General features: G+C 36.7%; 1 protein-coding gene across 1 annotated transcript in view; it reads right to left on the bottom strand.

Moving 5' to 3' along the window:
- Nucleotides 1-5,838: 5,838 nt before the first annotated feature.
- Nucleotides 5,839-27,022, bottom strand: part of CNTLN (centlein) — a 206,565-nt gene continuing 185,381 nt past the window's right edge. The window contains exons 23-25 of the mRNA XM_074856182.1: nt 15,261-15,446; nt 14,444-14,521; nt 5,839-6,597 (exon numbers count right to left, since the gene is read on the bottom strand). Of these exons, the coding sequence (XP_074712283.1) occupies nt 6,496-6,597; nt 14,444-14,521; nt 15,261-15,446 (366 nt within the window). The 3' untranslated portion in view covers nt 5,839-6,495. The remainder of the gene's footprint in view (nt 6,598-14,443; nt 14,522-15,260; nt 15,447-27,022) is intronic.

Here is a 27,022-nt window from a genome sequence, read left to right as displayed (position 1 = left end):
TTCAGCCAGGGGGGTCTTCTCTGTCGCCGGCTTCTCTTACAGCACCTGGGGACACCCTGCTCCTGAGCCATTAAGACTTCCTTCTTAAAGAGTGTCCAGCCTTCCTGGACCCCTATACCCTTCAGGACCATCTCCCAACTGTAGATGTGGAACAGAAAAGGCAATTAACCTAGCTGAAGGAATGACAGCCTGAATTAAAATACAGATCCTCCTGACTCCATAGTCTCTCTGCATTCTTGAAGATAACAGCAAAAACTTAACACAGCTAGCAACACAACTGAACTGATTTCTAAATATGTGATTACAGCAGAAGTCAGGGAGCGTTCCCTGCTCACTCATTCATTCATTATACTGCAAGTAATTTCGAATAATAATACCGTGGAATTCTCAAACCAGGAAATCTCAAACATAGACTCTTATTTTATGTATGAGAATAGTGCACAATGAAACAAAGTGAAGCATAGAATGAAGTAGATTCAAGGACCTGTAGAACTAGAATAATATTTTACTCTACTGAATGTAATGTATCTTACTTCAAGACACTACAGAGAAAAACTAATGGTGTAAATAAGTTTCTTCTTCTTTTCCCAGAATACAAAGAGTGAGACACTGCATGAAGACTTTTAAATGTTTTTGATTTCTCTCTGAACTCCTCTTTATTGTGACTATTAGGACATCTTATACAATTACCTTTGCCAGCCATTCATGTAAAGAATACCTAGCCTTAAAAATTGCTCCCCAGAAGATAACTGGATTATTCAGACAATGAGGAAGTGCTGAGGCTCATGGGGAGATAAACACAGATTCTCTAACAGAGAATCCTCAGGAGACAAGCACATGGATCTCATTTGTAATAAGAGATCTACATTTTGGAAGACTCATGTCTTTGATTCCTATCAAGGTAAATTAAGATTTGTGTGGGTTAAACAGATGGCACTACAGAAACATAGTGTGAGAAGTTACTACTGACAGATGTTCTAACTTTAATTTTGACATTTTAGAGTACATAGTGAAGATTTTTGAAAGGGCTAGAGCATTTAAACAACTTTGAAGCTCTGCACAACTCTGAACCTTTCATATTTATATATGTGCATGCACGTATGCATGCGCATGTACACACATATAGTGTGTGTATAGACATATACAGAAAAGTTCTTATATTTTAGGGACTCACCCTTGTGACACAGTGCATAATGGCTATAAATAGCCAATATATTTCACATGTTGAGATATCAGCTATTGCTGCCCGAGTGACAGGTCGGTCCGACAGTATTTCAGAGCTTGCAGGAATCAGAGGTCCCGGCTGGGGAACCTCGCACCGGTTGCGGTCAGGAGCCAGCACTGGATACATTTTTTGTGAAAGTTTGCCATCTAGAGGCCATATCAGGAAGCACCAGGATATAGAACGACTACCTTAGTAAAATAAAAACAGATTAAGTGGGTTTTCTGGATGTTCGTAGGTCTAGTTCAAAACAGTACTGCCTTTAATATCTTTTATGTTTAGCTTTGTTGGCAATATCATCTTGGAAATGTTGAGCTGATACTGTTCCCCAAAACAGAATCAGTTCTTCACTAAATTTGTAACATGCAACATCTGAGCCCGGTTCCACTGAAAAGGGATTTTTAAAATATTCATAACACATAATCAAGACAAGTTTTTTTAATCCTTTTACAGTAAGGAAGACTGTATCAGAAGCCCTCTCCTCTTCCACTAGTGGAGCAAATATTAAATAAGCAGTAAACCCAAATATGTTTATTGCAGAGACAGAATTCAACATTTGTGATAAGAGTAAAAATTTTTCTTTGGAATATCAGCCTTTTTATTCTCTTTACAAAAATATCTCAAACTAGATGAAAATTTTTTTACTGAAAATGCTGATACTTCCATTTTCATTTGTTTATATCAAATCAGAAATGTTGAATGGAAACACCTTTAAAATACCTTCAAAAGATTAAGAAACACCTTCAAAGATATTTGGCAACCTTTCTAGCAAAGTTTGCAGAAAGACTAGCAGTGTTATAATCTCAGCTGCACCTGTGAAGTAATTACAGTTCTTTTGTTTCTTTTTTAAATCATAAAATCTAATTTAAGATTTTGGGTTTTTTTCCCCCTCCTTTTCTCATTAATCATCTTAGGTTCTGTTTTCACCGTAAAAAAACTGTACTAAAAATCTCTTTCTAAAATTCAAGAAACTGTACCTACCACCATTTAAAATGTAAGAAGGCAGAAAATTTTTGCTAGAGTATGCCCGATAATTTTAGGAGAGTAATGAGGTATTCAGCAGAGACATTGGTTTTATCTAAAGTGATAATCACCCTTCTCCCACCCTGGTCCAGTCACTCCAGAGGCTTTTATAGGGATAAACTGGTACCTGACAACACCTGCATGTTTCTCTGTTATTTTTCTCTGGAAACATTTTCCTTGGTGACTCAAAATACCCTGTTCAGTACAATGTACAAAAAGGAACAGATAAGGTTACTTACTTTGGATTTCATAAGTAGAAGATGAGTGGTGTCTCATGGTCTTTAAAGACTGGACTCATGACTGCTACCCATACTGGTTTGCTACAGCAACCTATGTCTTGCTGCAATGCATGTTACAGCACTGTCTATAGGCAGGTGTTGAAGGTTCAAGGCCAGAGCTCAAGCATTTCACCGATGCCCAGGCCCTGTCTTTCCCATAAGAAAGGCGCCCCAAAGAACATCAAGGGACACACCAAGCTCCCAGGCTCTAGGCTGTCTAGATCCAAGTGGGCTGATCAGCATTTTCACTGCACAACTGAGACAGTAAATCATAACCTGAGCCTTGCTCCCCCTGCTTGATGCTCTTGGAAGCTAGAAACTGATTTGTAAGATAAAGGACACACCACTGACCCAAGAAAGTGATAAATGGCATGGAAGAAACACCAAACACACCAGAATCCAAGGAGAGACATCCTAGTCCGTGTGTTCCTATTTTCAAAGGGTTTTCTTTTCATATTTCAGAGGGACCAAAGTAACAAGATACTAGTGCAGAGGGTAGAGTATTAAAAACATTTCTTAAAATACATGATTTAAGTTGATCCTCTCTGAATCAGAAGGAACAAGCTGGTGTAGCAAATAAAGAGATTTCTTCTGCCTCTCTTCACACGTTTGTGTTAGAGAAAGCACCAGCCAGAAACAGGCTGCTTGAGGGATGGAGGAAACAGACCTGGCAACCATTCATTTTGTGTTTTTAATGGTTCACAAGGCTTGCGTGCACCAGCTTCTCTGAGCAGAACAGCAGGAATAGTAGAAATGGACTGTATCTTGTAATTCTAAATGTAGAAACTTAAAAAGCAACACTATAGCAGCCATGATTTATATTTTAAGAATTCATTTCCCTCTGCTACTAGGTTAGCAAGCATTAAGACCTAAAACCAAAGAAAGCAGCCAAGTCTCCAGAGCAGTCATCCAAGGACTGCTAGAGCAGGCCAAAGACTGCCACCCCACACAAAATCCCGAAGCAGTGGTTGGGGATGCAATGCCATGCAGACTTAGAAGTAGCTAAAATAAGGCAGAAACTGAAATTTTTTGTGATTTTGTTCACAGCCTTTACATCAAGTACTTAACCACATGCTTCCTCGATATAAACTTGAGACCTTTCCTTAAAGTTCATCTAGTGGTAGGGCTTCCACGTTAACTCACAGGCAGGAGGAACAGAGCACCCATTTATGAGTGCACTGGGTACAGCTGTCAGGGGTTGGTGGCAGCTGCGAGCAACCTGTGTGGGACCAGGTCTGGGACTGCCCTAAACACTTGTTTGTTTGCTTTCTCAATACCAGAATCAGTAACTAAAAGCTTGTTAATTGCCAATAAATTAATTGATGGAAATTCCCCTACATGAAGCTGTTTTGTTGCCCGTGATGGCAAGATAGGTCAAAAGTCCTTTAAGTCATCTTTTCTAAAGACTTTTTGTTGGACTAAGCGAGGAAAAGTTTTTATTCATTGGAAGGGTTATGTGCAGTCCCCACATAGCCAGCTTGTTGCTCAAGTGCTGTGCTGCTGCCATCAGTGACTCATTCACTTTCCCAGAGTAAACTGTCATCTGCCTCTTCCATGGAGCACAAGAGCAGATGGCAGCTCTGCAGGCTCATTTGTTAGCAAGTGAATATTTACTTGAAGGAGTTAAAGTCTCATCACAGAAGTGGCAGACAATTGCAGAAGACTCAGATGAAGAAAAAGAGATCTTTCTGTACTGAGGTACATCCTGCAGAACTTGTTCTGGTAGAGTCCAAATACAATGTTTTGGCCATGTAAACTTATGAGGCTTATTGACCCTAATAATTTTCAAACAAAGGAGAAAATGAATCCCACCCTTAGGGTCTAGGCTTTAAGAGAATTATGGAGAATTAATTTTCTTTGTAAAGCATTTTTGGGTCTCTTGCGACATGCTGCACAAGGAAAACAGCTGCAAATAAATATCACTTGCTGTATTTTCCATTCCTTGAAAAAAATGGTGAGAATTCTGGCTCCACCTGGGTTTAAGGATTTTGGTTTGCTCTCTCTCTTCAGATGAAGTAGACAATCATTTGGATCTGCAGCATTACCCGCTTGTTTGCTCTTTATCCAAGAGCTCTCTCCTTACGCAGGTGCCCAGGAGATACAGAAATTTGCAGGGCTGGCAAAGCAAGACATTTAAGTTAGGAGAAAAAGGTACTAGTCTGGGAAACTGTCTCAAGAAGTTCTTTCGTTTGCATGTGAATTAGCTGATGTTCCCTGCTCTTTCACTAAGACAAAAGATCAGCAAGCGGTAAGATCAGCACCAAAATCAGATATGCACCAGCAGGTCTTGCAGAGTATGGAAATGAAGACAAAGGGGCTAATCTTCACAGAGCTTTGGCTTCATGAAGTTCTTTTCCACTGCCCAGCAATAGACATTATGTTGAAATTATTTTTAAATACATTTTGCTGGAATTACTGAAAATCACATGAACATGGTTTTCACGTATTTTGATGGATTTATCTTCCATAATTTTTACTGGTATAATTTTATTGGCATTGGAGCACACGTAAATTTTTAGCTTCAGTATAAAACCCTGATGCAAATAGTTCAACAGCTCAATTCCCTTTGCATGGGAGGGGCTTCCTTTGCTTGCTTCGACTATGTCACCTGATACTTTCATATGACGTCCCTTATTTCTTGCTTTGGAAAAGGCCATGGTCAACATTTCCTCAAGATGTGTTTCTTTTTTTCATACAGGGCTAGTTCCAGGTCTTAATTTACAGGTGCAGGTGGAATATGTTTCCATGATTTTCAGTAATTCCAATAAAGATTCTCTCAAGCACCTGTTGTTACCAGGTATAACTGAGCAGATGTTTAGTGATGTCTTCCCTTCCTCATTCTTTTCTTAGAGACACCAAATAGTGAACTCAAATTAAAAGAAGCATGGTGACATCCTATGAAAAGCACTGGACTGACATGCAGAAAACTTTCGTTTCATGCTTCTGTTGAGTGATGTTAGGCCAAATAGATCTTGCTTCCAATTCCCCACCCAATATGAATAATGATATCTGTTGTAAAACACCATGATATCCATAGATGAAGAGCCATATATGTGTTAAATGTTATTACCACATGAATTCAGAAACCAGGGTCTTGTTTTTCAGGTGGGTTGGTCCAGAGGAATACAAACTTTTAAGATCAAAGAGGTGAAGAAGCAGCAATTATTTGTTAGTACTGCCAGAGAAATCTTGGTGGAAACAACTGACTAAAACTCTACACCATTTTCCCAAGGAAAGTGAGGGCTTGCAGCTTGGTGTTAGCTGGGAAAGAACGGGGACTACTAGTGAAAAAGCCCCATGCTGGAAATAATTTTATTGTATCTAATTTTTAAAATACAAATAAATACATTGTACACAATACACTCCAACTCAGAAGAAAATACAGCCTTTCCCGGAAGCATTATTCTACATTGAATACTTTTTTTCTACAACCATTCATTTTCTCATTTATTTCAACATAAAGAAAACATATAATTTTATGTAGCATATATGATAAAGCTAGGATTTACAAAGAAGCTAAAAGAAATTAGGTATTCAAAAACCAAACGATATTCCCAGTTCCTTTGTAAATCCTACCTCCACTGTTCTGATTAGTACAACCAGGAATTACTCAGCTGGTTTTTTGTACTTTCTGAATAGTACAAAAATACGCAAATGCATATTGGTCATATCAAAAACATCCTCTCTCTACAAAGTCTGCACTGGGGTTCACTGCTGATGCATTTAAAGGAAAATAATTTTTAACTTTGCATAGATTTGCAGCAATTTTTGTCTTCAGGAATCTTCAGAAAACACCACACTCCTTTCTAAACAGGAATGTAATCAAATCCTCTTGTTCAACAATTAATTACTTCACAGTTTCTACTTATGTATTGAACATGCACATTGACAGTTCTTTATGTGAAGAGGAAAGACACGAGGAAACAGCACACATATTTTAGTCACACTTTGCAAAGATAGGTCTTAGCAATATCATCCAGCATGTTTCATGAGAGAACTGTACTCTTCTACAAGTTTCTTCTTCTCATTTAATTTTTCCAGTATGGCATCCATTAAATATGAGGCAAAAGGAAACTGAAAAAGAAACAGGGTAAGAAAAATTATCATTGAACTTTATTTTCTTCATATAAAAAACATTTATTAAATATCTTTAAATCACTAAACTTCACTTAGTTCTGACAACTACCACGCATGCGCACATCTGATCTTTAAAGTTCACCTGCCTGGTTAGTGTCTGAAAATTTGCTCTCTATCATAAAAATGATAAAAGAACAGAGTAAAATGAAAAAAGATAAACGCCTTATTGAACAATTCATGCTTTACTGACCATGTTAATGATGTAAACTGCAGTACCAGCATCTCTGTCATTTATCTTCAACCAGCTGATCAATAAAAGGTTACAGTCATCTCTAGGGCATGCAGAATTGGTAGTGTATGTTCACTACTCTCAGGAGGATGAGACAGAACTACCAGTACAGCTCTCAATTCTGCAGCAACTGCTTAGACTCACATGTGAAAACTTGTAAATAAAAAAAAAAACAAAGCAAAACAAACCACAAAACCCCAAAAGTTCCAATTCTATTGATTGGGATATGCCATAAACATCTGCTCCTCTAAAACACAATACCAAAAAAAGATATTTACATATTTAGAGAGAAAAGTGAAAACCTCTTCTACATCTCATCCAATATAAAAGACGTATTCGCACAACTGATGTCTTCAAAGAAAGAGATTTGGAATATTTTTCAGTGTCATTGTTTTAACACTGAAGGAGGTTTTCTTTCACAGTCCTGGGGCATCAGTGCACTGTATGCTGGGAAATACTTTTGGAAGTGGTACAAAACACGAGTCATTGCAGCTGCACCCAGAGAGTGGTCGGTGCTGTGCCACAGGAGAGCAGAACAGTTTTTGTTCACCCTTGGGAAGTTTCTGTCAGCTTCACAGAGCTCTGTCAGCTTTCTTGAACTCCTGGTGAGACTAGCAGTGACTGAGGGGTCAGTCCCATACCAAAAGTAACAGATGATGCTCATACCAGAAGGAGATAAAATTTTACCTTAATAAGGCCACCAGAAATAAATTAGGTAAAATATAGCAGTTGGTTGAGCTGGCCAATCACTAGCTTCCTCTGCTTTTCACAACTGTAGTTCAAGGCAATACTTTTGCATCTAGAACCACTCTCTAATTCCACACTCAAGTATGGCTGCTCTGATTTTATTTTTTCACTTCTGTTTTCCATCTTAAAGAGAAAATTGTATGGTATTTATAGCAGATAAGAGTATCACCTGTTTCCTAGATATATGAAACAAAAAATATAACACAAAAAAAAACCCCAGACATAAAAGTATATCAAATACAAATGTAGGTGTAATGTCTGAACTGATATACAGATATGAATCTATATACTGATATTTATAATTACTGACAAGTCAGGAAAAAAAATCTAAAATGTTAGCAAGGAAAACCTTATTAATAGCAAGCATCTATCATGAAGTAGGCAATCCTACACATTTCTCACTTTGCAGTTACGGAAGAAGGATGATAATATGCATTATTTTCCTTTTCTACAGGGAAGTATGTTTTGAAGGGCTGGTACTTGTTGGCCAGACATGTCTCCGTCTGTCATAAATAACTTCTGTCTATGGTAAGAATTTTCTAGTAGTCGTCTACACCTGTCAGCTTTCTCCTGTACGCTATTGTGATGACTTCTTGGGGAATAGAGGGATCCAATTCACTGAGCACAAATCTATTCAGAGTAATATAAGACATAATTTTATCTGAAATTCTGTGACACTTACTTGCTACTGTGCTTTAAAAACACTGACTCCAGCATCCTGTTCACTCTAATTGCTCTCCCTCCTTGTCTAAATATGTTTTTTACAAGAACACTATACCATTACCTCAGTCTCTAATTCTTCTTGCCCAGCTTGACTACATTCATTTCTGATACATTTCACCTCCTTAATGTTGTGCCCGAGATGAATGGTTTCTTATTGATGTCTGTGGCTCATATTCTAGCTATATTTTACTTGCTGCTCACTACTCTCTGTGGCTTCCATATCATAGCAAAATGATCTTTCAAGAACTCTTTCAATTTAAATCATTCATTTAAATCAAGAGCATTTGAAAGTTGAACATTATGTCATTCTTTCATCATTTATTGGTTTCAGAGAAAGTGCTGCATGTTTTTATATGGTTTTCTTTTCATACAGACACCCAGAACTGGATGATCTCTACAGTCTTCGTCTTTAATAGAAGCCTGTCAGGTTTACATTTACTGATGGCTCTGTAACTATCCTGGGAATCTTCCCTCTACATTTCTCCCCAGAACTTCATAAGCGTTGAAGATGTCTCTACTCCGAAGTATTCATCCCAGCTTCCAAATCTGCCATATGCTTGGGGAAGGCTTTGGGAGTTCAGTGAATGCTAAGTGCACACCTAAGGAGTGTAAAGCCTGTTTATACCACTGATAATTATATATTTTAATACAGAATGATACTTCCTTCAAATATTTTCTAGTTATGTGTGCCACAACCAATTTATGTGAACACTAATCATTAACAATGATAGCAATCCTAAATCACTGCATTATGGTATGCTTTAAGAGAAGTAGTATTTAACTGACTTGTATAAATTCAGAAGATTTGAGAGTGCAAACTACACAGAGATTTAAAATTTTTGTTTGTTTATCTTTACCAGAATTGCAGATTTCTTCTTCGATACTAGAAAGCCATATGAATGAAATGGCTTATTTCTTACACAACTTATCAGATACCTTGGTGTATGGATAACTGTAAGGTAATATGATCCTAAAGAGTCAGGAATGCTGATAGTTATTTTTATTTCTCTCACCTATTTATTTGAACCTTGAGTATACTTCTTTTGAAGATCCCTTCTGTAAAAAATAAACTAGTAACATTTATCGACCTTACACGACATGACTGAGTCTCACTCAACGCAAGTGCATAAACATGCACTGATCTGCCAGTGAAAAGACTCATAATGAATGCAAGGCAAGGTTTTTATTCTCATGAGACATAGCATCTCCATTCACAGAGTACAGTGTTACTTGGCCTCTGCTTCACAAAGTCTAACATGTGTTAACATAAAAATGAAAACAATTTCTGAAATACAGGAATTAGTGGTTACACCTATTTTGAGTCTCCTCATATGGATCATCAGTATAATACATTTGCCCAAAAAACTATCCAAATACACTGCACAGCTGCCTCAAATTGAATTAAGTGAACCACAAAGAATAACCTGAAATAGAATTAACGAAACTCTGAAAATTAGGTGGCTAAAACCACCTAATTTCACTACAAATTGAAAGCCAAAGTTTACAAAACAAATTAGAGAAATGCTTCACTTCACTATTGATCTTTGTCCATTCTGCTTTGTGATGGCTGGATATACATGATTATATAAATATATATGTGCCTGTTTGCATTCTTATACTGAGTAATCAAGCCAATCTCTCCCTTGTTTTCAGTCCAGGACAAGTGATGTAATGCAGTTTTGTTTGTGTTCATGAGATAAAACAGATTTATACCATAATGGATTGTCATGGAACTGAGCTCTTCTTACTCTTGCAATCGTTACTTTCTGATGGTCTGTTATCAGTGTTAATGGTGCCCAGTACAAGGTTCAGGCTGCACTGGTGCACCCGGTGATGGTGGCAGTGGTGAGTGTGTGCAGGTGTTTGTGCATGGTGAATACATGTGTGTGTGTGCTAGCAGAGGACAGGCAATGAGCAGAGACCTGTTCAAAGAGAAGGAGAAGACAGACACAGGCTGGAAAGACTAATGAAAGCAAAGCAGACAAGTTCCAATCCAAGAAATCTGAAAGGAAACAACCATAGTTGTTAGTGCACATTCCCAGATGACACCAGAGGAAACCTATATTTAGAAGCCAGTGCAAGTCCTAAAAAGGGGTTGGGAAAACCCCTGCCAATGAATAGTGAATATACTGTTCCAAACCCTGTTCTAGAAATGGATTATATGCATAACTACAGAGCACTCATAGAACAGAGGGGAGGGAGTTTTTCTGGAAGTTTTCACCATTGGAATATGATTTGTAGATTCATAATGAGGTCATGAGAGGAAAGATTTTATTAGGCAGCTTTGTTTATGTGCCCCGAGGAGTACATGAGGAGGGAGGGAAGGCAAGTGCTACTGTCTATCTGATAAGGGACATGCTAAATCAATGCTGTCATTTGATTCAATGCTTGGAAGACTTAGGCAGATGATTTGTATTTTCTTAAAAAATAGTTCTTGGAGACTTTAGGCAGTAATCTGAATTGGGCTAACATGCTCTACTCACAAAATTATTAACAGATTGTTCCAAAATGCTGTTCCTTACAATCAGTTGTAATGAATGAAAGCCTAGGCTGGTACAAGAAATCTTGCCTAAGTTATGTGAAAAGAAGTCATCCTCTTGGTTTAGCTATATGTTTCCTATGATGGGAAAAAGCTAGAAAAGGTTGCTGGTTTTTGGAGGGTTTTAAAAATGATTATAATGATTTTAAGAGAGTGCTACTATACTGTGCCAGGTTCAAATAATAAGACATACACACTCAGATGTGAGGAGGAAAGTAGGTAGAAGCCTCATCCCTTGCCATGCAAGCTGTAAACACCATACATATTGAGAAAACTGTACTTCTTCCTTCCTCTCCCAAACACCATGAACTGCTAAAACCTCAATGGTCTATAACACAATACCTCTCCCAGCTTCTCTCTCCCATGTCCAGTTACTAATGCATAACCAGTCTGACATCTCTATACATGACTCAGGTACCCCCGTGCAGGTAGCAGATATCTGCATGCGCTCCTGTGAAGACTCTCCACATACAGGTTCTTCACAGGCAAGAGAACTTTCTACATTTTATCCTAATGCCAGTTAATTAAGATGTTTCATTTTTACACTTTAGTGTGAACACTTTAGTCATTGGGTGTTAACGTACAAATACAAAAAGGCAACTGAAAAGACATTTGTTGGCCACAAGACAGGTTTAAACAACAAATGATTTTTACCAGGTCTGTAGAATTCAGAACATGAATGTACTTTTTGATTATATGATTTTTATTTACATAATAACATCCTTATGCAGAGTTGTCTCTATCAAATTGTAAGCAGCTTAGCAGTGGTGTGGTTTCTCCCCATGTGTTTCTATAGTAGTTGATAAAATAAGGACACAAACTGCTGTCGGTAAGCCTCAGCAATGCAAAAATATTTATCATTGAAATATTAACATTCTTGTAAAGCTGTCAGAACTGAAGACTTTTTCAAGTCATAACAGTGTGGAAAATAAAGGTACAGATAAAATGTAAAACAGAGGTGTGCTATCCTTTATCATTACACTTTAGGGGAATATACAAAATGACAGTTAAAAGCAACTAGTGCTTCCCTCAGTTCCCCCCCTCCCAAATTCTAAAGCAGCAGTAAAATGGCGTATGTCAGTAATAAAAATAAAATGTCTATGACATTTTAAATGTTATCGTACTGTCACAGTGGAATAAAATTAGCTTGAAGAATGATCTAAAGGGATATGATGCAGTTCATTATGTATAACAGCAACAGCAGCAGTTTCCCAGTGTTCATAAAGGTTTCTCTATTAAACTTGCCTCCAGTCAATAATTAGGAGTCCACAAATAAACCTAGGCAATTAAATCAATACTGCTGGGCAATTATGTTCCAAAGTCCTGGCTCAATGGCACAAAAAGACACTATATCAAACTGCAATATTAAGTGATCTGATGCAATTTTCAGCTGAGCAAAATTTCTCATGAATAGCAGACAAGGCCAAGCCTGCATCTTTGTGCAAGATGCGAACAGGTACGCAGTTTGCCAAACTGTAACACTAAGTGAGCAGTCTGTTAGGAGCAAAGTCCTGACAGAAAGCTTTCATCTCACCATGAACTTTAGTTTTCTGATCAGAAATACTGCCAATGCCTACTAATGGAAACCACAACCAAACTCTCTACAAAATATCAGTTAAGCATTTTAAAGGGCATAGAGCTCTTCCGTGAGCTGCTCCCAAATAGACACCAAGAAATCTCAGCAATTTTCATCCATGTGACTTAGCACGGACAAAAATGAAAAGCAGAGCTGGCTGCTCCAAAAAAGCACTAATCCCCTTGCAATTCTGAAGACGGTCGGTTTGCCAAGAAGCTCAGAGGTCCTCCTGGGGAATGCCGTAAGATGGAGCAAAAATCACTGAAACCCACTATTAACTTGTACACATATGGCTAAAAAGCAATGAGCTCCTCTATCCTTAGCTATCATCAGCAATCCTAATATATTTGGTTACGTAGTCATACCTCCTCACGCTCCATGCCCTGTTTTTTGCTGTCTGTCTATATCAGGTGAAGAGAAGTGATAAAATTCTGCTTAGGATCTTTTAATGATTTACCAAAGAATGAAAAAAAAAAATAGAATAATAATTCTTCGTCATATTCCATGAATCTGTTTCCTATTTTGGAGTCCATAATAGGGACAGAATGCTGAAATTTATAGATTTTAAAAAATTCTTAAAATGAAGGCAATTTAGTGAATAGAAATATCTGTGCTTTTACTGCTGAATTCAACATAACACTAATTAAATTAAAATGTCGGTATTTCTGACAAAGCCAGTAAAAGCAAACTGATATTTCCATCTCCTCCACTGCAGCAATTAAGCAGTCTTAATGGTAGTAAGTTTTGATAATGAAAGAGGGAAAAACTGTAATTTCTTAAAAATCTGGTCATAGGACACAATCTAGACACAAAAGCTATTAATGATAAAATATATAAATCTGAATGTATTCCCTTGAAATGGCTTTCAAAATATTTTCAATCATTCACATTCTTAACTGAAATGAACTACATCACTAATAGAACCATGTTAGTGTATACACATTACGAACACTGGATTTGTAAATCAAATTTTATTTCTTTTCAGACATCAGCTACCCATCATCTGAATAAAGGAGACAACTAAAATAAAATGGAAAAGTTTCAAGAGTCAGTGTATGTTGTCAGTGATGTCCAAACAAAAGCTGACTATGGCTAGAAAAGCAGGGCTCTCACCTGCCAATAAACTGCCCTTGATCACTTACAAGAGGGGAGCATCCCAGCAGACTCTGTGTGTATTAAAAAAAAGACTTGAAAGAGAAGAAAAAGTATCACACAGGTCACAGCAGCAGTCTCAATGGACCCCTCAGGGATTTCTGCTAGTCTCAGCCTTGTCATCCTCTATGCAGCTTTCCTCTCTGCCCAGAAAATGTCGATAGGAAAATGTTTGAGGGGCCTCTGGTGGAAATTTTTTCATTCTTTCTGCATTGACAGGATGCCAAATCAATATTTACTTCCCACTAACAAGCTGCTCGAGGTCTCAGTAGAAAATATTGTAGAGAATGCGAGAAGACACGATAATAAACAGCTGTCTGGCTATGAGGAAAACATGAATTGACTGGAAACAGGTCCACAGTAAAAGGTCACTGAAACCCATGAACTCCTCAGGTGTCCATATCAACTACTGACTTTAAAGGCACATAATAAAAATCTCTTTTTCCTAAGAGGTATGACAGAACGGATCCTTTTCACTCTAGCGAGCATTACACACCATTTCAAGAATTCAATTAACACATTTGCCAAGATCTGCGCTGGTTTTCTCCAGCACTGTTTCACTGGTTTCAGCTGTAAAGTTAGCTATCACAAATCCTTGGTTAACATTTCTTCAGTTTTATGCAGTGACTCTTACTTTAAGAGAAATAAAAACAAAATGCTACAAAACAAGGATTTTACATTGCCTTATCACAGAATAGTTTGGGACCATCAATGGCAACACACTTAACAAAGGCAACGGATTAATTACAACCTAAAAACACTAAGCTACTCAGAACAGAAAATTATAATTCATTAAAGGAAGATATAAATTTAGCACCTCTGCTTCAAGAAGTTTCTGTATATACTGCAGCCATTCTTTATCTTTTTCAGATTCCATTTTTGTCTTTGCTGCTTCCTAAAACCAGAAAAATATAACCAATGTGAAAAGTCCCTTTTATGACTTCTGTAAAATAAAGCTTTAGTAAGGCTAAACCTAAGTCATCACCAGAATACTGTTCCAGCCAACTATGGTCAACTTCTAGATGCTCTTATTAAAGTAAGTGTACAGGCTTTTTCATGTATTATTTGTTCAGGCCTAAATAAATCTGGATAAGAAATCCTATTACTGTATCTATTTAATAGAGGGTGATTTGATGAAACGCTATCAAATATTTCATAGCAAAATGTATGATAGAATCAACAAAGAGGCAATGGGTTCCCCCAGAAACTATCTGTCTACTAGAAATACCTTTAATAGGTATCACAATTCAAGAAAAGAAGCATCAACGGAATCAATCTGGCACAGCAAGACACATTCGAATTTTGTTTTCATTAATGCAGAAGTCTATTTAAAATGTATAACCCTGCCAAAGAGTTTGATGAAAAAGGAAACTAAGGATTTTCAAATAATGTCTCTACATCTACATGCTCAAAACAGTGTATTTATATTTTATTTATGTATGCCCAAAGTCTTGCCACCTTATGAGTCTCTAACCTGACTTTTCTATTTAAATCCAGCTGTTCTGTTCTTTTGTGCTGGATGCTGCGCAATGAAATTCCAGTCTTCACCTGGAAATCCTTTTCCTCAAGAATAGAAATATACAGTATCTTCTGATCTAGCCCCTTTTCACTGAAGAGTACTTAAAATAACTTACCTCATCATCTTCTACTTCTAGTATCTCCTGAAGATCAGTTGTTGAAACATTAAGGATAGATGCTGCCAACTGAACAGACTCTTGGGTAAGACCCTTTTTGTACACCGTCACTTCACCCGTTTTTTTTGCCTGTTTGATTTTTGTTCTTAGCTCTTGTACACTGTGCTGTAACTCTCTGGTTAGAGCCTGGAAGATGCAAGCAAAAAATACTCCATTGTAATTTTTCTTAAAGTGCAAACACTATGGAAAAAACAGTATCATTTAGACTAAGCTCCTTCAGATGGGAATTATCTTCATTCTGTGTTACTGGTTCAATAGGATGCATGCTGTAATATTAAATACAATGGTATTTAGAACACAAAATATTAATTAATACATTAAAACAGAAAAATGTTCTTAAATATAGGTACAATTCTTTTTTTTAATGTCTTTAGCAAAATAACTATATTTACAATGCCATCAGTAGTAAGACAATGCAGCTTCTGCAGAATCAATTAAAAATCACTTCCTGATCCAGACTATCAGAAATGTTCTTGAAATAACAACAGAAGTGTCAGGCTTTACTGTGGTCAAACAGAGATCTTTCTAAAGCTTATTTACACCTCACTGCATGAAGAATGACCAGTATACCTCTTTATTCAAAACCTGAAATTTTGTTTCCCACCAAGACAGGGTAATTCAAAACTGTCCTGGCTACTGATTCTTCCCGATATAATTTATAAATCATATCGGGATTTATACATTTTAAAAACATTTATAAATTTATAAATATAAAATAAATAATCACAGTAGTGGTTATCCATTGTTGATAAGCAGCATACCCTTGGAGCATGCAAGTCCTTATTCAAGGCTTGCATAGGAAGGGCTGTATTTTCTATGCAGCTGGCCCATACAGAAGACCTAGCCAGGCCAGACAGTCTTTTTGCAAGGGTGTTTTAAACAGATACCAGCTGAGGCAGCAGGAGAAAGCTCAGGTGCCACACAGCAACGACTGCAATTGTTCTTTAACCCTGGCTTTGACAAGGTCTGAAGCAGGGGTGCCAAGAGATGCCTCAATTTTAGATCTCATTTCTACCATTAAAGACTTTAAGTTTCAAGTAAGAACTAGAGCTTGATAGGATGTCTGCTCCTGCTAATGCTGTGTAATTATTCCGCACCTCGATTACTGTGTTCAGTTTTGGGCCCCTCACTACAAAAAGGACATTGAATTACTCAAGCGTGTCCAGAGAAGGGCAACGAAGCTGGTGCAGGGTCTGGAGCACATGTCCTACGAGGAGCAGCTGATGGAACTGGGGTTGTTTAGTCTGGAGAAGAGGAGGCTGAGGGGAGACCTCATCACCCTCTACAACTACCTGAAAGGAGGTTGCAGAGAGCTGGGGATGAGTCTCTTCAACCAAGTAACAAGCGATAGGACAAGAGGTAATGGCCTCAAGTTGCACCAGGGAAGGGTTAGACTGGATATTAGGAAGCATTTCTTTACAGAAGGGGTTGTTAGGCGTTGGAATGGGCTGCCCAGGGCAGTGGTGGAGTCCCCATCCCTGGAGGTGTTTAAGAGTCGGGTTGACATAGTGCTTAGGGATATGGTGTAGTTGAGAATGGTCAGTGTTAGGTTAATGATTGGATTAGATGATCTTCAAGGTCCTTTCCAACCTAGAAGATTCTGTGATTCTGTGAAATAAACTGTCTTTATTATCATTACTACTAATACTAGTGACTGATAAAGGCAATAACAAAAACATAAAGAGCAATTTTTCTATGATAATTTCTGAAATGTTGTATATACCACTTAGCCAGAAAGATGCCTGCAGTTTAAAAAAAAAAAAAATCCACAAAACCAGAATCCTATTATTAAAATAAAACTGTTTGAAAGGTTTAAATGATAGGAAAGGAGAACCATTATCTGGAGTGGAAAAAAAGGGATTACCAGGATTTAGTAAAGCTGGTATAAAAACCTAGGAAAAGTAAAAAACAGTGACATGACTAGACAAAAAAATTGTACTTGTGGTTAACAGAAAAAAAAAAAAAACAGCAGGGGGGAGGCCACGCTCCTCTGTTTGTTTAAAACCAGAATAAAAAAACCAGTATGAAGCATCCCGCTGAAAAGACTTTGTTGACCTGAAAGAAAGCTCAATGGAATTCAAACCTGATTTGCGTTTTTGTTCCCTAATATTCCACAAAAGTACTGAGCTTGAATAATACCTTCCACAGCTGAATGTGAGCCAAACTGCACAAGAAAGAACTGATGATTCAAATTCCTACCTCTCTATTCCTAAAGTTCTCTGGTTCAGTGAAATAACACTAAGAATTAGTATAGATCATCGGTTGTATAACTGAAGTTATTTTGTTTCAATATTTATGCAACTATGACAAAAACATTTTGTCAAAAGCAGAGCAAGACAATTTTATTTAAAAATTATTGGCTGAGACACAAGAGCAGTAACTCATTGTCAGAAGATCCTCCTAGAGTATTCAACTTCCATGACTCAAGCAGAACTGTGACTGTCAACACAGACACCTTGGCTGAGTTTAAAATGAGAGAATAAGGTTTTCTTTCGATCATTGTATGTGGGACTCATCTTATTAAACTATCTCTCACCAGTAGTTGATTAACTCCTGAAAATTCTTTCTGCAGAAAGCTTTCATGTCACAGAAACTGACTGCAGAATTATGAAGCCTGTTTATTAGGATTTGGGGTAAAGTACTCCACAGTCTCTAGTGTATTCAAAATACTGATTAGAGAGCATTTGCTGATATATTTCAAAGGAAGCACAACAGATTCATCTCATTCCAAGACCTGTTTATTTTTCTACTTTCCAACTTAACATTTTTCTGTATTTAGCTAAAATATAATTATTAATAAGAAAATTACCACAAATTTGAGGAAAGGAGGTACAAAATAAATTTGTCCCATTTTCTGATTCAAGTGTGGGTCCCTCCATCCACAGCATTTCCAACAAAATGTCTTGTACACAGAGCTCTCTGCAAGTACAGAGCTGAGAGCAATGACGAAACTCGAAATGTTATAGGCAGGGAGCTAGAGCAACTTGGACCAAGCTCATAGAAGGAAATAGACTAAGACAGGAGAAAGCCCCAAGTAGAAAAGCACATACTATGACAAAAATTACAGATAAATCACAACATGTTTTTGTAGCATTTGAAATGGTCCAACAGTAAATGTGTTCCTGCAAGATGTAGAAGATGTATTTGACAGTGGAAAAATAAGCTCAGCTGTACTTTTTCAATCAAATTGAATCAGCTTCCCAAATTTTAAAAGTAAGGACATCTCCCTCAGACATAGGTGCACATTTGTGTACTGGTGCAAAGAGGAAATGTAAATTAAAGGAATAAAATATCAAGGAAATTAACTGCAAAGCCACATGGAAAGACTACAAATACTGATAAATAGCCAAGCACAGACAAACAAAAAGCATGATAATAAAGTTAAACATTCACTTGAACATCTCAGGCAACATACAAACATTGCCAGACAATAGTCTTATGATTATTAGATAAATTTTATTGGTGTATACAAACTCCAAAAGAGGTTCATGACGAATGAACAAGTTGACAGCAATAGCAATAGTGGAATCCAGAAACTGCAACTCCACTGTGATTGTCTTTTAGTTCAGAGTTCCAGAAAGAAAGGTACCAGAAAGACCGTGAAGAATCTAGAGCAGCAATTAAAAAAAGAAAGAAAAAAAAGGAACGAGAAAGTTTAAACAAAAATAATGAGAAAATTATAACTAATAGATTTTGATATGCAAGCATACACATTATATATAATCAGAATAGATCATACGCATAGAAGATTTGCACTTCAATTCCTTCTTTTCCCTAAGCAGTTCTAATACACTAAAGCATATGTGAAATACACACCGTATGTGAAAATTAAGGCTACTTTATGGACTTTCAAATCAGACTCTTAGAGACCAGCTATTTTTGAACCTGCCTTCTTCACATTATTAAGTTTTAATAATACTGTTTTAATATATATTTTTCACTGGATAAGTGACTTAAAAAATGACAACCTCCCTATGATTTTAACTTGCTTTTACTGTTATATATACTCATCCATCATGTACTAGTATATTCATATGCTAAATTGTTTACTTACTAGTGATTTCATTTATACGTCAGTTCATGCTTTACTACGGAAATATTCAAAGCCACACAGGTCTTGAACTGAATGAGGAAGAACCATTTCCAAACTGAAAATGACAATAACCTAAGAGTTAACCAACAGTTATCTTGGTTAGTGTACTGAAGCCAGTATAATATCATTCCTTGATTAAGAAATTAATCTAATGCATTCGGGAGCTAAGTGTAGGATTTTAAACTAAAACATTTCCCACTGTGTATTTCAGAATTGCTTGGTTTTAAATTTACAGGCACACACAGGTGATACAAACTGCCTGCAATGAAATCAATGCAGAATATTACTTCAGTACTATATTGATGTATGCTAACAATGCATTTATTAGTAATACTAGGATTTGATATTTTCTCTTTTTCTTTGGTGTCAGATCTAGGGAATATTTTCTCAACTTAGATGTTACTGTCAGATTATTCATGTGGGACACACTTAGCCGCTACCAGCCAACTAGAATAGGAATCCCTGATTAATTCCTGAAAACAAATCTACAACACATCTTGTCGGACTAGTGCAATTGCTACCGGTCTGACTAGAAAAAGAAAAAAAAGCTTTAAATTCTAACAACATGATCTTAAAGTACTTAGCACTTTTTAAACAGTAGCAATTGTGCTATCTTCCAACTCCATATGGTTATATAGTATATATTACATCTACTGGGTTGCATACAGTTCTAAAACATTTTCCTTATAAGCCTTTTTACTTTATTTTCACAACGAAAAATATTCATTCTTAAGATAATAGTTTTTGATTTTGGTCTCAGAACACAATCACTTTTTAGAACTATACCTTTTGCCAGTTTTGAGATGTATAAAGACAAAGGTGGTCTTACATTTAAAAGGTCATATTTAATTAAACACTCAAAGAAGCTGTGGTGATACACAGACCCTGACAACACAGTATTAATAAGGTCTTTACATCCCAAAAAGCACTAACAGTAGCTGATCCTGGAATTGAAACAAATTTATCAATAGCCCCATATAATCTCGTGTGACCAAGTCAGTGCCTAAAATTATTGTTGCAATTCCCATGTATTACACACTCTATTGTTAGTGTTTGTAGTAAAATAAAACTTACTGCTCTGAAGAGAAAACAAAGTGTGATGCTAGCACTGTAGCTATGTATCGTTAGATTTCAATCTTGCGCTGCTGCAGATCTTATGGCAGAAGTGATGGCTGATATTAGTTATGGAAAATTTTAAGCTTTACTGTGTTTTGTACAACAGTAACAATGTTGTGCTGGGTATTACTGGGATGGAGTTAATTGTCTTCTAGCAGCTCCTACGGCACAGTGTTTTGTATCTGTGACTAAACCGGTGTTGACAACACAACAGCTATTGCTGAGCAGTGCTTGCACAGCATCAAGGCCTTCTCTGTTTCGCACACTGCCCCCTCAGCAAGTAGGCTGGGGTCCACAACAAGCAGGGAAGGGACACACCTGGGGCAGATGACCTGAAATGACCAAGGGGATATTTCTTACCAGTTAGCATCTTGCTCAACAATAAAAACTGAGGGGGACGGGGGATTGATCTGGCAGGTAGCCACTGCTCAGAGACTGGCTGGGCTACATCCCTTGGGGTTTTTTTCCCCCCTTTCTTTCACTTATTAACTGTCCTTACATCAAAGCATGAGTTTTCTTGCTTTTGCTCTTCCTATTCTCACCCTGGTATTGCTGGCAGCAGGAAGTGAGCAAGCAACTATGTGCTGTTTAGCTGCTGGCCAAGGTCAACCAACCACAAATATATGGAAGAGTATAATAAACAGAACAATTCTATACATAATATTTTATGTGCAGTTCAATATGAAAGTGTCTTTAGATACAAGTAATGTACTCTTAGAAACTCATTTTGTAGACTGGGATGGTTTAAGGATGCGACCCAGAGCATTATACCAAAAATGAAATGGAAAATCTTTCTGAAACAAGGTTAGTTTCCTAAAGAAACAAAAGTATTGTGAAGATTCTGTGGAAAAAAAGATCTGAATTTCACACAACTGAACCCTGAGTTTAAAGAACTTCTCTACTTTTGTGATAGAACAACTATTGCTGGCCTAAGCTCATGATCAACAAGACAAAAGAGAATGAACGGACAAATTGACACAAAGAGATGATAACGTGCATTATTTCAGCAGCTGAAACAAGCATTCAAATTTCTTCAATGAAAGTACAGTTATTTGGTCCTTACTGCCTCTCTAAAAATGACTTTCAAAAGACTTTCAGTAATGTTTAAACTTATCTTACAGCATGATTGCTGTATGTCAGAGAAAAGAAAAACTCTTCTATAGTAATTTCATTTTATATATATATATTATTTAAGTTACTTCAGTTAGCTCCTTCACTAGAACAAATACACCTTCTAGGCATAACTTTTTTTCGATCGGAAAAGGGACAAGAGTGTAGACAAGAAATAAAGACAAGACAGCTCACTGCAAAATATTTGTCTGGCCAGGGGCTATAACATGTAGCATTCTGACCCATGGGAATCAGTCAGCCTCAGGAGGTTAACTTAATTCTTATGATCCCCAGAGATCACATGTGATTTCAGAGACTCTAGCAGATGCCATGAAAGTAGACTGTAAAGGTGTAGCGGAGATATAGACCAGCCTTTTCTTCCTCCTCCAACTTCAGTATTCAGTACCAAGCAAGAATGCTATTGCCAATTACTACACTGGTAGTAACACTGTTGTATCAATGTCACACAGGTGACATTTATAATGTGGTGCGTTGGTTTTATTTACCCGTCTTCAGTCACGGTTTCTGCTTTAGTTCTAAAATTTATAAACATAAATGTTCAAGCGGCTCAGCTCTTAACTTGTATATATTTGGAGGAATTAAGATAGGCTGTTATTATCTTTTCCATTAAGAATAAAGTAAACAAACTAGCTGTAGAATGCATTAAAACCCAAACAAAGATACACTTAGGGAATATCATAGTGACAACATTACCTAAAATCTAGTAGAGCTGCAAAGTTTCAAAGATTAATTCAATAAAGAGCTGAAAGGGAGGAATACATCCAGTAAAGCTAAGTATCAGATTGATATATATGATTTAAAATAAAAAATCTTATGCTGATTGTCACTGAGAATAGTGCTCACAACTTCAGAGATCAGTGGAAGATTAAATCACAAATTGCATGGAAGAAATGCCTCATGATGACCTGTAGGTATTCCATTTTACACAAAGGTTGAGAAATTGCAGTATGTACATACAAAATAATATGATACTGCAGTTGCATTTACAACCTGATTTTCCACATTCACACAAGCAAATCTGAACACACATGAGCATAACTAAGGATCTAACAGACAAGATCTGAAAAATTAATTGAAGTAATTTAAAATATTACCAGCCTCTTCTACCCTTGTGGCAAAAGCCATCTCCAGTTTGCAGTCCAACACCCCCCTGCCTTCCTCATGACTCCGAGCTATGGATTAGAAAAGGTGAATTCAGTAATATCCCAAACCCAAATACAGTAAGACCATCTGCAAAAGTGTAGACAGTTTTGCACAGTACTGTTTTCAAGTACTAAAGCTAAACCCACTGCAGCTTTCCTGACAAAGTCCTTGAATCACACAGTATAAAAGGGGCATCAGGATTTCAGTATTTGAACAGAAAACTCAGCTTCCTGGCATTTAGAACTGCAGATGCAAAAAACAGTTAAAATGCAATAATGAAGAATAATATTAAGGTACAATGACAGAAATGAGAAACTGTGTTGCATAAAATTTGATAATCTGATTCCTGTCACAGGTGAGATTTGAATTTGTACAACTATGGTGGCTTAAATTGTGTTATTCCTGCTTGGCATTAGGAGAATAGAGGGGAGAAAGTCTCACTTGGCTGGCAACTGTTGAGATACTATATTTCTCCACTTTTTTCAAAATACCTCTGCTACCAATCTCATCCTACATCCTCCACCAAATATCATTCCTTCTTGATTCAAAACCATTGAAAAAAATATTTCTTTATAACATTTTATTTTCAAGTACAAAATTGAGAATGTTCTTTTGACTACATTTCCTTGACCAGCTCCAGGTGAGGAAAACCATAGGGAAGAATATTAAAAATATTTCAACCTATATTTGACATTTATATGAAAAGGAAATGGAATACATCTTGCTGTATCCTAAAAGATAGTTCAATTTATTTACAAATTAATAGAAAAGTGATTTAAGTCACAGTGTTTAATTGTTCATTGTTTTCAAAATAAACCATATCTAAACAAAGATTCATCATACTAGTTTATATTTCTGTAGAAAAGTACACAATATATACTTAAGAGCATACTAATGTGTTTTAAAATTCCCTTTGTGATTCAAAATTAGGGGTTTTTTGTATTATTGGTCAGCTTTTTTATTCTTTTCTAATCCTCTCTTGATAACTGTTTAGCTAGCACACTTGAATTTATACCAGAAATTTTGTGTTAAAAATGTTTCTTTTCATAACATTCTTTGTAACATGACTTTAGGTAGAATGAAGCCCCTCTTCTTGCATCAGCTGGGCACCTCATATATAGAACATACAGCAGATACTTACTGATACGAGGGACATTTGGTCATATACAATATTTCAGCTTTACAGTTATCTAATCTCCCCTGTACATTAAGCTTTAAGACTGTCAAAAACTCAAGTTGTAGACACAAATGTTTTCAGAATGATGCTTTTTTTAAAAAATATCAGCAAACACTCTATAGTTTTCATTGTCCTGTTGCTAAATTTTCAACACAATTACCATGTTTTGTGACCTATCACAGGGAAAAAATAATAGTTTTCTTTATAGCAGAGAATGAGTTGAAATATGTATAATCAGCATGGGATGACAGGCAGAATATTTCTGTCAAAATATATTGGTTTCTAAAATTATATTTATGTGAAATGGGCAATAATAATAATTTAAAGTCCTATTTACTTCACCATTTAAGTCCTACCTCATTTACATTAATTTTTTCCCTGCTGTAAATTCTTTGATTTCAACAGAATTACCTCTGATTTACATAGGTGCTAGCAAAACTAGCATCATTCCTTTAAAACATCATATATTGCAGTCATTTACACAGAGGGAAAAAAAAAAAAAAAAGAAGCACTGACAGAGATTAGAGTTTCACACATGTGTAGTAAGAGATGCCTGGGATCTCACAGAGTTTATTATCTGAACAGTTAGGGCAGACAAAATCAGCACAGTTATATCGGACATGGCAAACAAAGAACATTCAGGGCAGATCGAGAAACACTGAGGTGAAGCAACACTCCAAAGGTCACAAAGCAGGTCAGTGACCAAGATGTGAAGAGCACCAAGATTTCCTGGTACTCATTCAGTGTCTGAGCTCATGCTCTCTTTCTGCAGAAACACACGCAAGCATGAAAAGCATAAACCAGATGCCTTGTGTAAGACCACTGCACTGCTGAAACAAACGTGTTTGAAACCTAATGTAACAGGTCAGCTCTGGCATTCCTTATACTCTTAAAAAAAATCTGTAAATCTTATCAACTGTGTTTTCTTATGATTCAACTCGGTTTTTTATGATTCCACCCTTCTAGAGTTCTTCCCACCTCTCTATAGCTCATTCTGCACGTCCGTTGGAGAATCCCCTCAACTCCCATCTTTCTAAATTACTGTGGAGACTTCACAAGGCTCTGTATATGCGTGCTTTCTGTTCTCTGCTTCAGCTTGCTTTCTTAGCAATCTGATCAACATACATTGAACAATTATATCTACATGAACTCTTAAATAAATCATTACTGGAGACCTTTCTCCTTTCCAAGTTTTGTTACTTTTCCAAGTAGTTCTCCTTTGCCAAGAAGTTTTCCTATCACTTCAAGCCCAGAGACTTTACTATATAGTTTGTGCTCATGCATCCATCCCCCAAGTCTTCCAGTTATCCCTTTTTCCAGTCAACATTGTTTCTGTCTTTTAGACCCTGAACTGGCCGTTATCTTTAAACTATGCATATTTTCAACTATCTCCAGTTTATGCACAGGGCTGAGTATCAGCTTTAAAAAGCAGTCTCTCCAAGTCTTTTAAAGGAATCACAGGTGGATCTATATCCATCCAGGGAGTGCACTGCAGACTCTTCAAGTAGTTCCCAGCTTAGCCTGTTGCAGTCTCACTCTCTGAAAAACTTTTTTATTTTTTCCCTGAGGCAGAAAAGGAAGTTATTTGCAAGTTGGTGAAAATAGTTTCCTGTTCAGCTCAAGTTTTTCAGACCTGTTCACACAGTATCTACTATCAGAGAGTCACGGTCTGAGAATGGTTCCCAGGCACTAAGAAAAATGAAAGTAGCACTAATATCAACAAAAATCACCTGTGTAAGTCAGACATGCATGAGACATATATGCACAGCTACAGAAAGCTGACATACCTTGCAATTTGGTTACATAAGTTGAATCATTTAAATCAATTCCTCTAAACTCTTAATACAGAGAGGGATATAAAAAAAAATTCAACGTATTTTAAGCTACATCTATTATTATCTTTACCTATCATAGTCAAAAACCACAGTGAAGTGCTATCCTTCTAAGTCTAGAAAGCAAAGAAAAAGCAAAGCTAGTCAAAATATTTCTACTTATTCTTTAGTTTTAGTAATCAAGATTTTATCCATTAAGACATCTACATTATATGCTGTTCCTAGCACACTGTATGCATCACTAACCATATGCCTTCTGTAAACTACAAGGGCTCAGCCATTCACTTCATTCATTAAAATTCACAGGGCCTATTATTCTGTTTACAGTCTAATAGATATTCACTGTCACTATTCAGGGCTCTGATTCAATTTGCCTAAATCCCAGATGCAGAGTAATCCTGATGGAGATTAGCTTAATTTATCACCAATTTCTTCTCAGAACCAAGAAAGGTTGGTATTTCATAATAAAAGCTGTGTTTCCCCTTTTTTCCTTAAGCAGCACACATAATGAAAAAGCAATAAATACCTGATTTTTTTTAATGGTGAGATTTTTTTCAGTTACACAAATTTTGCTTTGTGTATAGGACACCTTCTCTTAAAGGTTGTGTGTTCTGCAGATAAGAAAGAATACTGATTCTCATCAGACTGGAACACAACCCTGTAACCAAGTATTATGCTGATTCTGACTGAACACAGATTGGCAGACTCATCATCTACTCCATACAATACAAAATAATCACTCTGGGTATACTTTTCTAGGTAAAGTGTTGACAGTTTGGAGTGTAATAAATGAAATATACTTATCTTTTGGCTTCCCAGTGGGGAACATTTTCTAGCAACTTGAAGCTGTATTAAAGGTGTCCACTTTCAAATCGAAACCGACAGTGCTAATTTATGTATGTGATACTATCTGCTGTCCTTTGCAAAATGTCCCAGTGACAAGAAGAAACCTTTGTTTTGTCAAGCAACACTTCCAAATTGGCACAGTTCATATACAATTGTGTAAACTTCTCAAATCAATTTTCATCTGCACAGAAAACTATAGTTCTATTTCAATAAAAAGTCCATTTTTGCCAATTATAAAATGTTACAATTATCTATTACGCTTAGCATTTTTAGATGAAGAAACAAATGATCATTCAGATGGCATCCTACATCTGATCTGCGTACCCACATAAAAAGCATGTTCTGCACACCCTGGGCCTCGAAG

The sequence above is a fragment of the Strix uralensis genome, chromosome Z (assembly GCF_047716275.1).
Source record: "Strix uralensis isolate ZFMK-TIS-50842 chromosome Z, bStrUra1, whole genome shotgun sequence".
NCBI lineage: Eukaryota > Metazoa > Chordata > Aves > Strigiformes > Strigidae > Strix > Strix uralensis.
Note: the sequence above shows the minus strand (reverse complement) of the source record. Positions and strands in the feature narration are given on the sequence as shown.